The 17,450-nt window shown below is 30.8% G+C and overlaps 1 protein-coding gene across 1 annotated transcript in view; it reads left to right on the top strand.

Moving 5' to 3' along the window:
• Window positions 1-15,889, top strand: part of LOC130443090 (lachesin-like) — a 506,360-nt gene extending 490,471 nt beyond the window's left edge. Inside the window, exons 6-7 of the mRNA XM_056777553.1 lie at window positions 127-426; window positions 15,725-15,889. Of these exons, the coding sequence (XP_056633531.1) occupies window positions 127-426; window positions 15,725-15,831 (407 nt within the window). The 3' untranslated portion in view covers window positions 15,832-15,889. The remainder of the gene's footprint in view (window positions 1-126; window positions 427-15,724) is intronic.
• Window positions 15,890-17,450: the final 1,561 nt, after the last annotated feature.

The raw sequence follows: 17,450 nt of genomic DNA, 5'->3' as shown, positions 1-17,450 counted from the left end.
AGTATCATTTTAACATCGATTGAGAATCCATCACACACAAAACTTTTGGAATGAAAGTTAAAATACATTTTTTTAATCAATGAGATTAAAAATTTTCCAGTTTTCAATCCATTTTCTTTGTTATAGATGCACAAGCGTCGATATCCGGTCCTCCAGAAGTATACGTGAAGAAAGGTAGCACAATTTCTTTAACATGTACAGTTAATGTTCACTCAACCCCACCGTCATCGATTCTATGGTATCATGGTCACTCAGTTGTAGATTTTGATTCACCCAGAGGTGGAATTAGCCTAGAAACGGAAAAAACGGAAGCAGGCACTACTAGCAAACTGTTAGTTACAAAGGCTCTGTTGAGTGATACGGGGAACTATACATGTATGCCGTCCAACGCTAGCCCTGCATCCACAGTAGTACATGTATTGAATGGTGAGTATTCATTCCATTATTTTCATAATATGTATCTTCAATATTATTATTAGAATGTTATTGTCCACTACAGTTTTTCCTGGGAAGTTTCTTTCGTTTAATTAACTTTTTCCATCATGAATTCAGGAAATCCATTTTCAATAGTATCATTTACACTTTTGGATGTTTCTTTAATAATGTTACGTAATCCTATCGTCGTATTGATGAAAGGTATAAGAAATCAACATAAAGTTCATAAAATCTGTCATATGAAAGGATAGTGCTTTCAAGAATGAAAAATAACTAAAGAGAAATGCCGGCACAGAAATTTCATATCTAAGTTATCTGCTTAATATTTTTTTATTTTTGTTCGTGAGTAAATCCGCAATCTCCCGACACGATTTTTATTTGAATTTTTGAAAGAAACAGTCACTTAAAATAGATGTATTTTTGTTACTCATATTCTCTTTCGATAAAAAAGCTCACTTTTGCCTCAATGATTAATTAAAATAAGCACGTGTATATAAACATTTGACACTGATGAATTCTATCCGCATACCTATTACCCTATAATAAATTAAATGGTTTGATTGCTGAAACTTTCCAATTACAAAATTTCATTTTATGTTTCATTTTTGTTTCAGTTTATCTAAGATACTTTCGTATATATGCCCTTCAAATCCAGATAAGATGTCTCTTCTTTTTCAAACCTTCCCATTCACATTCAACCTCGTGCCTAACATATCTATTGAAATGAAGATTCTATAATTTTTTTGGTCAATCCTACAATTATATTTCCTCTCTTCCTTCCTTGTATGTATTTATTATTATTTTCCCATACAAATTATGCCACGGATTTCACTAATAAAGTCATTCCTTCCAGCGCCACTTGACATATCCACGTTGAATTAGCCTGACTGAGTCTCTGGTGTCCATAAATGAATGTTCTCAAACATACCTAGTCTAACAGATAGAACTAAAAAAAGAGAAACTAAGAAAATTCATTTATCAATTTCATTTCATTTCAACTATGCTAATTAAGTTAGATAGACTATGTCTTAAACTGACTTCCACGTCAGAATAGCCAATAACGGCTGACCTTATTTCTTTATTATTTAAAAATTCTCTAACCACTCTTCTAATTTTGATAATAGAAAAGGGTGAAAAGGTGGCATGAGGTTACATTACAAAATTTAATGAATTGATTATGGCCATTGAAATAACCATTGGTGTGCTGGCCGATTGTCGTGATAAAACAAGACTTTTGTCTTAGCAAATTGTAGGCGTTTTAGTTTGATGCTTCCCCTAAAGCTTTGCAATGATAATAGTGTTCCCTTTTTCAAGGAAGTTACAAGAATCATCACATGCTCATCTCAAAAAACAACCACAATGTCTTATGACCATATGCAGCTTTTGAGCTCCTTCTTCTTTTTCAAGTCATTGTTTTCATAATTCTATTCAATTCAACTGTTTCATTGCCATAAAACTTGGCTGAGGTTTTAACTAATATAATTTCTTCACGGCAATCTTTTGCTCTAATCTAAGTAGACTCCGATCAGTTTTTTATCTGTAAATTTTCTGGTAAGAAGCAATACATCACTCTTTTCAAAATTATTTGTTTTTCTACTAACTTGAGCAACTCTAGCTGATGAACATCCATTCTTCGGTCGTCGCCTCATTTGGTCGACCATTTCGCAGCTGCTCGTTTGCACTCTGTAACACCGGATGCCAGAAAGAACTATCACACTATCACACTCAGTGTAGCGAGTATACAATGCGAGATATAACAGGATTCAATAAGTGATGTAAAATGAATATCCCAAAATATTATCTGACATATATAAAAGTTGAGCCACTGTTTATCGATTCATTGTATATGTTACGTCCCAAGCCCGATCTTGTACGGAGTCGAGCTTCGTACAATGAATTTGTACGAAGTCCAATCTGTACAAGCCATTTTGTACGGAGTCGAGCTTCGTACAATGAATTTGTACGAATTCCGATCTGTACAAGCCATTTTGTACGAAGCCGAGATTGGCGGACTTCGGACAGAGATGATTGTACGAAGTCGACTCCGTACAAGATCGGGCTTGGGACGTAACATATATAAGTACTAGCTGACCTGTTGTTTTGTCATATAAATTATATCCAGGAAATATATTTTCAGTTCAATAAAAATAACTAACTTACCTACCACATGTGTGTAGGGATGTACTTATAATCGAAAGTGTTGTAGACAATGAAAGTATTCTGTATTTAGGTTAATAAATTATATTTGATCAAAATAAGTAAGTAAAGGTAACCAGTTTACCTTCAGTCTCTGAAAACTATGTCTTGGTTATCGAAACGTGCGTCAGTGTAATTGTGAGTGTTGGTGTAGTGGTGGTGACAACAGTGTATTCAGTATGAATATCTCCAACGGTTCCAGAAAGTCCAACTTGAAAGTAACGAATATATTTCTAATTATAATTCTTAATAGATATCTAAACATCAAGAATAATTATTCATATTTTTACTATTAATTATGGCATGTGCTCGCCCAGTGAGTACCAGCCCAATTAGAGCCAAAACCCACGAAAATTAGTTATGTCGTTGATTTTCTGGATTTAGGTAGTTCTGAGGGTGCTCTATCGATACAGTAAAAGTTAACATGAAAATTTTGACAGCCAAGCGATATATTTTTGTTTAAATTTTCAAATTTCCGAATATTGCAAATAACTCGGATTCTAAGCCGAATTTCTTAAAAAAGTAAGTGATCAAAAATATAGTTCAAACAATTCCCTACAAAGAAAGTTCCCTGTGTTTTTCTCCTTATCTCAAAATTACTCTCACAAAGAGCGAATTTCGTGTTACTGGATTTTTTCAATAGTGCATTTTTTGCGGATAACTCAAAACAGTCTTGAAATTTAGAGATAAATTTCTGAAAAAAAAATGCCAATTAGAAAATTACCTTCGAAGCTCAAAGATGATTTTTCCTAACCTACAAAAAACTCTAAAATGCCAGAAATCATCTTTTAAAATCTTGTTTGTTGTAAGTACTATAAACTTAAGTGTGGGATAGGGATAATACTTAAAAACGTTATTCTTGTGAGAACTTTATTTAAACATTATAAGACAATACAAGAAATCAATTGCAATCTAGTCATCATCACTCTCGAGTATTTCTCCAAAAAGGAATTCCGTGCTCGTCAGAGTGTCTTCACTGTCTTCTGCAGGACAGGTGTCTCTGTCAAAAAATTGTTCTTCCTCCAAGTCAGCAGGAATCAGATTCGTGCATTAATTTTGCAAATACGACCCACAGGCTTCTACATAGCAGTCCATCCTTCTTGCAAGTACACAACTTACTACAACCTTTTTGGCAGTTACAAAAAATCATTTTTAAGATCTCCCCTTAAGGGTGGTTCCTTCATTGCTTTTGGTGACAAAATGTCTCGAAACTCTCATCCTCACTTTACTGGATCTAAGCTGGTATTGGAGAGCCATTCTTAAACAGGAAATACACTCTTAAGCAATGCAATTTGACTGCACCTGAGGTTGTAGTAAGAGACCCTAGATTGACCACATTTTTCCTAACAACAGCATTTAAAAAACACGTATACCTATACAAATCGACGTCAGAGACATTACGAGGTGCAATATATAAAGCAAGAACTGCATTCACTCCATTTTCCGCTATACACTCTTATGTACTGCTAAACCTTCGAAACGCTTCAAGAGCTTCTCTGAGATTGGATTCAACTTATAATTTTTGGTTTTACTTACATTGTTTATCAAGAGAATGGCTCAATCTAGTAAAATTCACCATTTAGAAACTAAAAAATCCAAAAATACATTGAAGACGTTGGGACAATGGGAATTCCTGAAACCGTACTCGACCAAAGCCAAAATTCATATTTGCTGATAAATTTTGTGAAAGAGAGGCTCTACAGAGTAAAATTTATTTGCCTTATCAAGATCACGGTTCAACATTGTATAATCCATCATTAAATTATAAATATAAAGCAGCTCCTTGTTCTCCAGCATGCCTGCCTACTTAACTAAACTGCTATCCTAAACACATTTTATAGTAAAACCTTATTTCACGACTTGAGACTCTGGGCTACACTTGCCACGAATATTTACATCAGACTCGTCAAGAAAGTCTCCTTCGTTTTCACATTTATCGAAAAAAATCACGATAAAACAATAAAACAATTCAACATTTCACTAATCAAAGAGTATTTTGATGCTGGCATCACTATTTCTTTCCACAATTTTCATTTAACAATTAACGTTAAAACTTTACACGTGCACTAATAAGATGTCTTTGGCCGTCTGTCTGTTTTGCTCCAGTGGCGCCAACTACACCAGTGGAATCTTTGGCTGATGTATTGAAGAAACTGTCACAGTAGAAAGGGTTTTTTTTTGTAATGGATATTTATATAGAGGGTGACCGTGCTCATTCGATTCTCTATCACGTAAGCTTTCTAGATATATATATATATATATATATATATATATATATATATATATATATATATATATATATATATATATATATATATATAAGAAATATTCGATTTGTTCATACTCAAACTATTATATGGATGTGAAACGTTTGATTAACTATGTCCGTATAATTTCCTATCATTCTCTGGCGTCCACTACAACTAATTTTATAAGTAAAACAAACACAGTTAAAACAAAATCGGCCATTAAAACAATCATTCTTCTCCCAAAAGGTTCTATTTACACGCTCTCTCTTAGAGTTTCAGTTTATTATTTGATTCAATGTTTCAATGCCCATTCTATGTCGGACCAATAGTATGAACGACACTTTTGTTGGATGACCTCGATTGGCGACGGCAATATGACTTTATAGAATTCAAGTTTATTTAACCGTGCAGCGTTTGTTGGTAATAATGTATTGGTAGAAGAGATGTGTATCCATCGGAAATGTGGAAAAATCACATTTTCTATTTTTATTCATAGCCCAAGAACCATTCTAATATAGAGTAAGAGAAAATTTACTTATGAATATAAATTGTGAGACAAATTCCAATACATTTTCTGCAATTTCGACATTATCACTATAACTATTTAAACATCCTTTGTATGTTATTACAAAAAAATAACCAACAGATAATTAGAACCAATTAGTAACAATATTTTCAAACTAATCATTAATTTCAATCCAAAAACTCTCACATCGCTGGCCAATGATTTCTGGTATATTTCCAGCTACGTACTCCACAGGATTTCTAAGTTCGACGAATTATTGAAAAATGTTCAAAAGTGGCGGAGAGTTACCAAAGCCGGTTGAGAGTTAACTCAAATGCACTAATTCGAATTTATTTATCGATCAGGCACAAATGTTAGTATTGTGTTAGTTAGATGCAAATCGCATATTTGTAATCAATAAGTAATATTTGGGTGCGATGTCAGTGGAAATCTCTTGTCTGTATCATAACAAACTCTTGTTTGTTCATGAGGGATTTAATCAAAAAAATATTTTATAACCGCATTCTATAAATATAATCCTTCATTCTTGAAACAGATGAGGATCTGATGATGCTAGTTTAGAGTTGTATGCTGGAAAATCTAGTAATTCTGATTGAGGCAATGTGGTGCCATGGATTGTTGTGAAATGTATTTCACCAGTAATTTGTAGCAACGCGCATAGTATCGGTTCAGAATACCTCAGTTTGACACAAATTGTAAGAGAATCATGCTCATTTGAATTTTTGTGCTCTCTCCACGGTCACGATTTTGTTAAAAAACTCACAATATTTTCAATAGTGATGCAAAAAAGACAAAAAATGTACATTTTGCTTTGTTTTGTGTTCTTGTGATAAACAACTGATCTTCATACTAAAATTACTGTAGTACCTCGTCCAAATTGGAGCGTCTGCTTCGGTGATTATCCACATTATCAAGTCTTCAATCATGAACTTTTATTAAATACCACTTGCGTACATTTCTATCATTACAACTTCACCATTAATTTGAACAATTTGCTAGTGAATTTCAAGGCAAAACTTTTTTATATTCAGTAACTGAAGTAAAGAATAAATTCCACTATAATTAATTGAGATCGCGACAAATTCAAGCAAATTATCAATAGAATCAACACCGTCATCATTGTGAAACGTAATGGCAAGGTATTACGAGAGCTAACATCACTTAACATGATGCTTAATTTGAAAATGACGCTTAGAGTACGAGATCAATTTTTCTTCGAACAGACTTGAATTTTTAATCTCTTGGTTATCTGATACATCGGTTTGGAAATTATAACTTCCAAAGGAGAGGATTGAAAGGATTAAATGTAGATGTTTATAGAATGCCAGTACAAGTGATTATTGTTGCTTGATTTCCCTCGAACATTCATGGAAGAAGGAGTTCTGAAACAGAAATTCAATTCAGTTGCTTGAATTTAAATCCGAGCTGACTGTGTCAAAGTGCCAATCCAATATTAAGTGCATTTATCTTTAGTTGAAAAGTGATCTAATATCAAGCCATATATTAAAACTGTATCCCACTTATCTAATTTTTCTCTTGTAGATTAAATTATCTTTAAATATTCATTGTAAAACCAAAGAAACAATATTATACCATTTATGCGTTTCGTATTGTATATTTCTACTTGAACTTCCAATGCCATTATAAACCTTATTCAAATCCCTACGTCAAGTCGAATAATAAATTTTCTTTTGCTCCAAAAAAATCATCGCCAGGTTTGACTTTTGTTGCCTCTAACGAGATCGTGATATTATGCAAATAAAAGTTTCGCTCAACCGAAAGTTAAACCGAAGTTATAACTTTTGGTATGTAACTTCGAGAGGGACTTATTTGTAGCCCGCCGTAAATTATGTTGTGAGGAAAGATATAATGCGAGTTATTCTTTAGGATGTAAATTATGTCGTCGATGCAGGGTAGTTTCGAGCATGCATCCATTTTAAATTATAATTTGATAGTGGCTTTCTGGGAACTTTCAATTTATTAAGCAGTTAATCATATTAATGGACGTTTATGTGATGTATTTTTTATTAAATGAATACAGAGGGTAATAATAAAATTCAATGTTGTGTAAATGAATGGTTAGCGGTGCATATGTACACAGAAATTTATGATTTTTCAAATAATAACGAACAACTATAATTCGAAGTTGAAATATTTCCATCAAAACTGAGAAGGAAACTTCGCAAAGCAATTTGAACTTCATGGAACATTATATCTAAACAACTTGACTATTATAGATTATTATTTCGTAGATAAATAATGCTGCTTCAGCACTTGACCGATTTCAGCAATGAATTTCAAATATTGGTGTAATAGTAAAGAGGGTATTTAGCAAATAAATTCAAGATGTTGCACTGGCTTAAGAGAAAATTATTATGAAGACAGAAGTTCACGAAAAATGTACTAAAATGTGTTGTGAAATTTGTATAGTTATTGAAGCCGATATGACAAAAATAGATCTATTCATCAAATAATTCAAAAAATGAATAAAACAATCTTTGGATGTTTCTTTCCAAGCATATGTATTTTGAACCACAAATTCAATATACTCGAATTTTATATTTTGTTCATCAACATGTTTGTTATTTAGCATAAGAAAAGATTTATGGATTATCAATAATAAAAAACGTATTAAATTATTTCGCTATGTGCATAATCCACAGAGGTTTTTGCTTCCATTGAAGTTAATTATGAACTAAAATGCACTTCTTGAGAATTTTAGAAAATGACTATGGATTGAAAGATAAAAGATTGACTCGAGTCGAGATTCTTTATAATTTATATTTAAATTTAGTTAATTGCTTCATCAGATATATATATATATATATATATATATATATATATATATATATATATATATATATATATATATAAATGCTTCTAAATGTTCTTGATTTTAGGTGTCTACTGTTTTGAAATAATTTTTTTGAGATAAATTTTGACGTAAAATTGTTTTATAAATATGACTGCAATCCGGAAATCCGGAAAGAAGTATAGATAGAATTTGCTCATCATTTTTTCTAAGCTGTTTTCATTCGAGCACTACTTTAACATTCTGAAAGTAAACTACAAATTCAAAGTTTTCCGATAGTTTGTGTAATTCTTTAGAGAGACTTAAACGATATGCTTGTTGTGTTTGTTACTTATTTATATTCAGAGCATCTCTTTGATCAAAACACACTCAAACTTTATATAAGTTTTGTGCGGAACAACTTCGGTTTGTTAAAAGACTCGTGAGTTGAGAGAAATGTTTTATCGAATATTTCCAGATCGAAAAAAAGTGTTCTATAAATTGATGGTATATGAAATTATAAACTTTCAGATTCTTTGTCAAACGAGTAACGGCATTTACTACTTTATCTTAGACAGTGAAAAATCTATCTCAATCTACTCAGTTTCTTTCAAGAGTTCATAATATTTTATATTTATCAATAAAAAGTATCTACAAATGAGTCGAAAATCTTTGTTTCACTTTAATGACAAAAGATAATGAAAATAAAAACACTCACTCAAATTATATTTTTCGGTTTTCGAAAATTATTCTTAAAAATTTATTTTACACAAAATTACAATAAGTTGAATGAATACAATTAATCTCACAAGCGAACTAACTAATATTCATTGAATGAACCATATATTCAAGAACGTTACAAATATTCATTGCCAAGTTGATTACAATCATTTATATTTATAATAAAATAATTGCTGATAAAGTGTTTATGATATTTAATACAATTGCGTTTTATATAAATGTCCTTCTAGAATTTTCTCCATATAATTCCTCCATCCCTAAGAATGAAAAATGACGGAGGTATTTTTCATATTTTGTTGTCTTCCTTCTTCTAATTCGATGGTTTCTTTCTTCTTTTCTTCAAATTTCTGTTTTCTCACAAATTTACTTTTATATTTTCGAATTAATTACACAAATTATTATTATTATAGTAAATAGTCGAATTGATACATGACTTTGCGGATTATAAATTTTATGTATTGGTTTTATATTTTTAGTAATTTTAGTTATTTCATATAATTTGTCAAAATCTATGTTGGTTAAATTTGGAGATTTATAAATTTGATTATTTAAAAATTTCGTTAATATTATCGATTTTCCTTTTTTAATTTGTATGTTGGTTGAGAAAATTTCACGTTCTATTTGAATACTACAGTTCTTTGGAAGTTTTATAATTGATGGATAACTTATTTTCAAATAACGGTCCGAAACACATTTAGAAATCACTTCAGTTTCTGAATTTGGAATTATTAAAAGTTCGTTATTTGTTACTTGTTCTTAGTTTCTTGAAGATTTATTTCACTAACAACACAATTTTCAGCAGATCATCCGTTTAACAATTCAATAGTACAATTGTCTTTTATCTTAAACGTTTCTTTACAATAATATTTCTCTTCTAATGTCGGACATTCTTCTTTAATAAAATTAACTTCTTTTTGACTTCTGGCCAAGTAAGGTACAATTTTGACAATTTGTACGATTTTGGATTATAGGATATAAATGGAAAAATTCCTAGGTTTTACGTTTTAGGATTGGAACATGGGTAGCAAAAATTATTTTAGATTTGGAAAAGGTTACTTGTGAGCCAAGAAAGAGATAATACGTTGAAATATTATTGAATTTTGAGATTTTGGGAAGTTATCATTTTATTTTCTATCGAAATGTGAAATTTCTCTAAATTGTCAGAAAGTTTCTGTTGATTATTCCATAGAGTCGTAATCGATTTATTATAATGATAAATTAATTTTTTATGTAGTGATATTTGTAAATTTACTTCATGAATTATGTCTTTTCAATTTTGTTGTAAAACATTTATAGCATTATCATATTTTTCTTCATCATCTGAATCTAGAGTTCCAAAAAGCCATTTATCTATTTTTCCTACAGCATTTTTTAATCCTCTTTTTAATCTTAAATGTGGAATATTTTCTGATTTTCTATCTAAGGTATTAATCGAAACATCTTTCTCTCTTTGTTCTTATATTACTTTTTATTCACCACTTGTTATTAAAATTTGATGTTTATAAGTGTTCAATGATCTATTTGAAATTGGTATTTCTAATATTGGGTTTTCTAAGGAGGACTGTATTGTTTCTAAGTCGGAATCTCTGTGGTCGTATTTGAATGTCTGATATAATATTTATTTTATCATTTGTTGCATTCTTTATATTTTCATTCTGTATGATTTCCTCTACATCATCTAAATATTATAAATAAATCAGGTAATAGGTCATCATTTATCGGTTCAAAATCATTTGATAAATTATCAATTTCTCTTTGAATTATTGAATCTAGATCATCAATGTTAACATTTAGTGATTCTGTTTCTAAGGCATTTATATCGCAATCTGGTTTTATTCTTGATAATGGATCTGCTACTACCATCATATTCTTCCAATTTTAGTCTCCATCTAACCAATCTTGAATTTGGTTCTTTGAGTGACATTAACCATTGTAAAAGTTTGTGGTCTGTATAGATAGTAAATTTTCTTCCAAATAGATAAGGTCGATAGTATTTGCATGCCCATACAATTGCTAATAATTCTTTTTCTATCGTCAAATAATTTGTTTCTGTATCATTTAATGTTCTTGAGGCGTAAGAGATTGGGTGTCCCTCTTGAGACAATACCGCTCCTATTGCATACTTTGATGCATCAGTTGTCAAGTCAAATTGTTTATTAATTCTAAATCTCATCTATTCTTATAACATAATATTAAGGAAAAAAAAGGTCTTTGTATAAAAATCCATTTTATAATTTCTTGAATTGCGTACCATTTTAATGAATGATAATATTTGTTTTTCAAAAATAGATCTTCTATTAACTTTTCATTTAGTATCGCATTCAATTTTCTATTGAAATATTTTAGACTTGTTTCATTATTATTTATATCAAATTCTTTGTTAATTGTTTCATAACTTATCTCAACTTCGCCATTTTCATTATTTATTTCTCTTTTATCAATGATATTTTGTATATCCAATATATTTGTATTTAATTCAGGTTTCATAACACAACATTATTCTTCTAACATAACATCATATATATCTTTTCTTCCATTGTCATATCATTATTTATTTCATTTATTTTTCTATTTAATTCTATTACATTTTCTTTTACTTCAATTTCATTATAATTTTCATTCAATTTTAATTCATCTAATCCTGTATATTGTATTTCTAGATTTAATTCCACTTTATCAAATAATTCAACTTCTAATTCTAATATTTTCTTCTGAATTCGTTTCTGTTTCATTTAATTTATCTTTTTCTTCTTCATCAAATAACTTACTGAGATCTAGTTCTACTTGTTCATTTATTTCTTTACAATGATTTAATTCCGATTCTTCTTCTATTTTTATGAATTTTTGAAGTTTTGGTGTTTCATTTCTTGATCGGAAATATCTATTATTACATTTATCGGTTGACTAGGAAAATTATTATAATTATTGTTGTTATTATATCTTTGATTGTTTTCATAGTTATTTCTGTTATAATTATTATCAAAATATTGTCGGTAAAAAGAATTGTAATCACTATATTGGTTATTTCTATTATTTCTTATTTGATTCGTTTGAACATTGTTATTATTATTGTTATATTTAACTCTGGGCTCATAAAATTGGCCATGGAGTTTTTCAAAATTTTCGAACTCGTCAACATAAGCCATAGCATCCTCTAGCGATACAGGCTTTTTTAAATACATGTTATTGCGTATGGTGCCTGAACATCCTGCTGTAAAGGTGTTCATAGCTGTTTTTTCGCAATGGTTTATTTGACATTTTTTGTCAATTTCCCCTAAATTTAAATTATTATCTACTGATTCTTTGGATTGTTTGACTTTTCTGCAATTGAAGTCTATTTCCAAAGGCTATCAGACTCTCATTTTTAAATGGTCGTTTTCTTGTAATATACAGTCTAAATCACGTCTGTCTGCAAAGCATTGTATCAAAGCTTCTTTTAGTTTGAACCAGGTATTTAGTTCAATCCTATTTCCTCCCATCATTTCAGCTTTATCAATTAATTTTTCTTGGATACATTCCAAGACATGATTATTGATATCTTGATCATTATAGACCGAATACGTCTCTATTAAATTTTCACATCTGATCATGAAAGTATTGATATTTGCGTTGTACGGTTTGACATTTTCTAGTTTTAATTTAATCAATTCCCAATTTAGGGCTTTTGGACTTGAAGTTGCCATTTTTTCGGAATCTTTCGGAATCTTACGTTTAATTTACAAAATGTATTTAATAAGTTATCTAAATCGTTCATAAAATTATCTGTTCAAAATTATTAGATTATTTCTTCCTTACCCAGAGTTTGATAAGGATAGATAAAAAAAAAATAAATAAAAATAAGGAAACTTGGCACTTACAGCTATCTGAAGTCCTGAAGTTCATCGTTGAACACGTAGATCTAGTGCTGCTGTACTGAAGTATTTAGTCGGAATTTTTTTATCGCACTTTGCGTGGAAAATCGCGACCGCACTAATCCGAATGACTGCGACAATTATAATTTTCGGTTTTCGAAAATTATTCTTAAAAATTTATTTTACACAAAATTACAATAAGTTGAATGAATACAATTAATCTCACAAGCGAACTAACTAATATTCATTGAATGAACTGTATATTCAAGAAAGATACATATATTCCTTGCTAAGCTGCTTACAATCATTTGTATTTATGATAAAATAATTGTTGATAAAGTGTTTATGATAATTAATACAATTGCGTTTTATATAATACAATACAATTTTCTTCATGTAATTCTCGAGCATAGATTTGAATCTTTATTACGCCGTAAACTTGACATCATTCAACAATCAATTTAAAAGTAGATATTACTTAATGTTTCTTTTCAGTACTTTCGTAAATATTAAGTAAAAGCATGGAGATATTTAATGATCAATGTTTTTACAATAAAACACGAAACAATTGATAGACAGGAACTCACCTACATGCAATTAAAAACAAATATTTTTGAACATATTCCTTTAACAAAAATTTTCCTTCCCTTTTTTAATTTTGAATAAATATATCTGTTGATTAATATTCGTTTAATGAAAATAACGTTACTATATCCACTCCTTCCATTCTAATAACAAGTGTTCTCTCGTCAGTTTTTAATATACTACATATAAATGAAATATATATTGACTCAATACACTTCTTATCTCTATTATGTATGCACTTCCGGAATATCTCATAAATTTTTTAGAAGTCTCAACATAAAACTTCATATTGAGAAGTTTCAGCGAAAGATTATTAAATATTTTATTGAATCTCAGAGACAATGAAAGCTGTTTTTTATTATCATCATGAAATTTAATATTAGCATTTGAAGAAAATTCTTTACTATATCAATACAAATGATGTCGTTAAATATGATATTTAAACTAATGAAATTACTCTCATTTGTCAATATACTCGTATGAAAAATATATAATTGAATTAACAAATATTTACACTAGTTCAATAAATAAAGAGTTCAACCTCCCTAAAATTTTCATTCAAGATTTAAACGCCAGCTTGTAGCTAGTTCTTTGAAATTCGATAATATTCTGGGAAAAAAGAGGCGAGAAGTGCCCCAAAGTTTTGAAAATTCATTTTCTGCCTATATCTCGGAAAATATGGGATGCAAAAAGAAGATCGGTTCATTATCTACTAAAATAATAATCATTTCTTTCGAAAATTTGATAGTTTTCGATGAACGATAATAGAGCGTACTCTGTATTTCTAGTCCCTACCTTAACTCTAGAAGAACATGTTGCCTGTATTTACTCGTTGTTGATCGGCACGATCATTCTAGAACTCGAGTCAGAATTGAAATTTTTGGATAAATCAAAGTTCGTTCGAAAGGAAGGATCCATAGCTATGACTCTTTATAACTTCAGCCCCGCAAGTATTTAGAAATATATCAAAACTGGCCAAATTTTTCTGCAGATTATCACAAAATGTTTAGAGATATGGAAAATATTTTATTGTGAATTGTCATTTATTCGAAAAAGGTAGAAACTCAAACTTAAATTCAGTAATTTTGGCCATTGCAATAACGGTTGTGTTAGCTTGATGAAAAACTTTTTCTTCATCAAATTTCGCCGTTTTTGGTTGACTCTTCGCTCAACCGTTGCAATAAGTTCGCATAATACTTATCGTTGATCATTTTAACCTTTTCAAGATCGTCAATAAAAATTATCCCACACTCATCCCAAAACACTGACGCGATTACCTTGCCTGCAGATGAAACGGTCGTTGCCTTCTTTTGAGCCGGTTCTCATTTTAAGGCCATTGTTTTGATTATTCTTTTGTTTCGGGGATGAAGTGATGGCTCCACTTTCCATCCATAATTATGGAACGGTGCAATAATTTTGCTTTATTTCTGTGAAAAATTGCCAAACACTCGATGGAAACATCTTCATGGCACTGCTTTTATTCCATTGTAAGAAAATGCTGCACTCATATTGCACATATTTCCCTCACATCTAAATTTTCAGTTAATATGCTATGTACCATATTTTTTAAAATGCCTACTGTATCTGCTACCCCACGCACTTTCAAGTTATGATTATCCAGTTCATTCCTGGAGTCATCACCTCATTTGGTGGATCACTACGATGCTAGTTTTCGTAGGTCATACGGTTTAAAATCTGCTACCCAACTGCATATAACGAAGAAGCAGTCTCATCAAAATTAGAATCTAGTTCAGGTTTTATATTGGTTGGGCTAACGCCTTTAAAATAAAAATATTGTATCACATAACAATGACCAATTCACCCAAAACGTTCACTATTGATAGCTGCCAAAACAAATAATAAACAACGTGGCGTCTCCAAACTTGAAACATATGCTGAATAGATTGTGTACTTTCTAATACAGTGGTATTTTTCAAGCAACCATAGCCATCTCTAGGTCAGAGTAGGTACTTCTGCGACCATTCTTTTACTTCCAAAGATATTGGGGAAAACCAATTTCTAGAGATTTGGGGATATTTGTAAGTGCCTCTTCACCCTCCGTTAACATTTTAGAATTTCATAGTACCAGTCATAATGCGCTACAGAATTGCCTGGTTGATTTTCGGCCATAGTTTTCCAATTGATATTACACAATTCTTTAACATCAACTTAACCTTTTATTCATACATAAACGAACCTTTTTCTTATGACAATTACACGCCAGCACGGATTATTTTGATGATACTTTTGTATGATGGGAAGCATTATTATCATAATACTGCTGAATTTGATAATATAAAAAGTTGAACAAAGCATAACCATATTTAAAAAAAAATTCAATTTGTTGCAGGAGAGCATCCGGCAGCGATGCAGACTAGCAGAGCAGCACCTCACCATCAGATGGCATTGTTAGCTTCTTCGCTTTGCACTCTCGTGGCAGCGATCCTAACTAGATGATTGTATGTCCCATACATATCAATCAGCATCCTGCTCACCTTAAACTAGGCAGTGTCGGTAAAGGGTATAACTTTTGTTATCGTGTGATAACGGATGATTAATCTAACATGATCTGATGTTTTATTATTGAACGCCCATCATATTTCAAATAATTCGACTTTTATTCTTAGCTTTAATTTTATCAGATGAAGAACTTTTTTTGAGTCATTTCACCGAAAATAATATAATTGCTCAATAACTTGATGAGATTGTCAATTTGTTTGTATTGTTTCCACTTTTACAATCATTGTATACTTATTTCTATTATTAGTTCCATTTATTACTATAATTTTCTTGATCTATTAGTATTTACTGTAATAACAGTTCACGATCTATTCTATCAGAAATTTTCCATGTAAATATGCTTAGATATTTGTGATTACTGTTTTGCTTTCGATCAGTTCAAGCAAAATATTCATTTTGTATTATAAACTTTATGCTTTTCATATGGGGAATTTGAAAAATAATGCTTTGATTACACAATATTATCAGATTATAATAGTAGGACTTAGGTGAAGGATTCAAAAAAAATTTTTAATATTTATTTTTAATATTTATTTCTGCTTAGTAGCGTATAACCATATAATATAATATATATCTCATAGATAATGTCAGTTTTCAATTTGTTTCAGAAATTATCATACAAAGAGAAAGCCTCAATATCCAAAGTATCTACGGTTCTAACATAAAGTTCAGATCTTTGAGACCTTGGTACAACCATTCCTTGAGCTTAGATGAAAATTGTTGCACTATCGTTTCAACAACACATTTTACTTTAATGTTTGGCTGTTCGATCATCAACTGTTTCTTCCCATTCAATTTCACATATTTACGGGGTTCATTTTTTTTCAACCTCCGATAGGCTATAAATAGAAGACAAGTTCATGTGAAACAATTATAATTTTATCACCAAGATTGGTACTCTTTCGATTACTTACAAGGTTTTCAATACCCTCTTCAAAGGAAATTGCCGCCAATGAATTCAAACAGACCTTGAAACTTCTGGAAATTCCGTAGACAAAGCAGTAATGGTGAATCTGCGGTTTTCTTTAACCATTCTGTCAACTAGTTGAACCAGGTCATCTGAAACGACAGATTTGCGTCCTTGGCTCCCTTTATAATGCACATCATTACGGCCATCAAGCTTTCGACATCATTCACGCATAACACCATGAAGTTTTCCCCATAAACACAACTCATTCTCCGATCGATTTCTGCAGCACTATGGCCTTCAGCATGTGAAAAACGATTCACACTTGGTGGGAGCTTCAATGATGGCGGACATGTTACGTAGCTGTAGCACAACGCCGACTAACACCTGAATGTCAACAATAGCGGAATGTGTAGTGCGAGAGTTTTGCATTCGTATACAGCGCATGCCCGCTTCCTGCTGCTCGCGTAACGTCACCACGGAGCAATCGGAGGTTGAGGAAAAACGGCCCTCGTAATTTGCAGTCACGTCAACTTTAAACTTCTGTTTCTAATAATGGCTTAACAATACATGAATTTTCTATTTATTGCACTCCATAGTATTTATTCTAAAAACGTATCGCGTCAATAAACAAAGAAAAAATGATTAA

The sequence above is a fragment of the Diorhabda sublineata genome, chromosome 4 (assembly GCF_026230105.1).
Source record: "Diorhabda sublineata isolate icDioSubl1.1 chromosome 4, icDioSubl1.1, whole genome shotgun sequence".
NCBI classification, from domain to species: Eukaryota; Metazoa; Arthropoda; class Insecta; order Coleoptera; family Chrysomelidae; genus Diorhabda; species Diorhabda sublineata.
The sequence above is the reverse complement of the archived record's forward strand: the minus strand, read 5'-3'. Positions and strand labels throughout refer to the sequence as shown.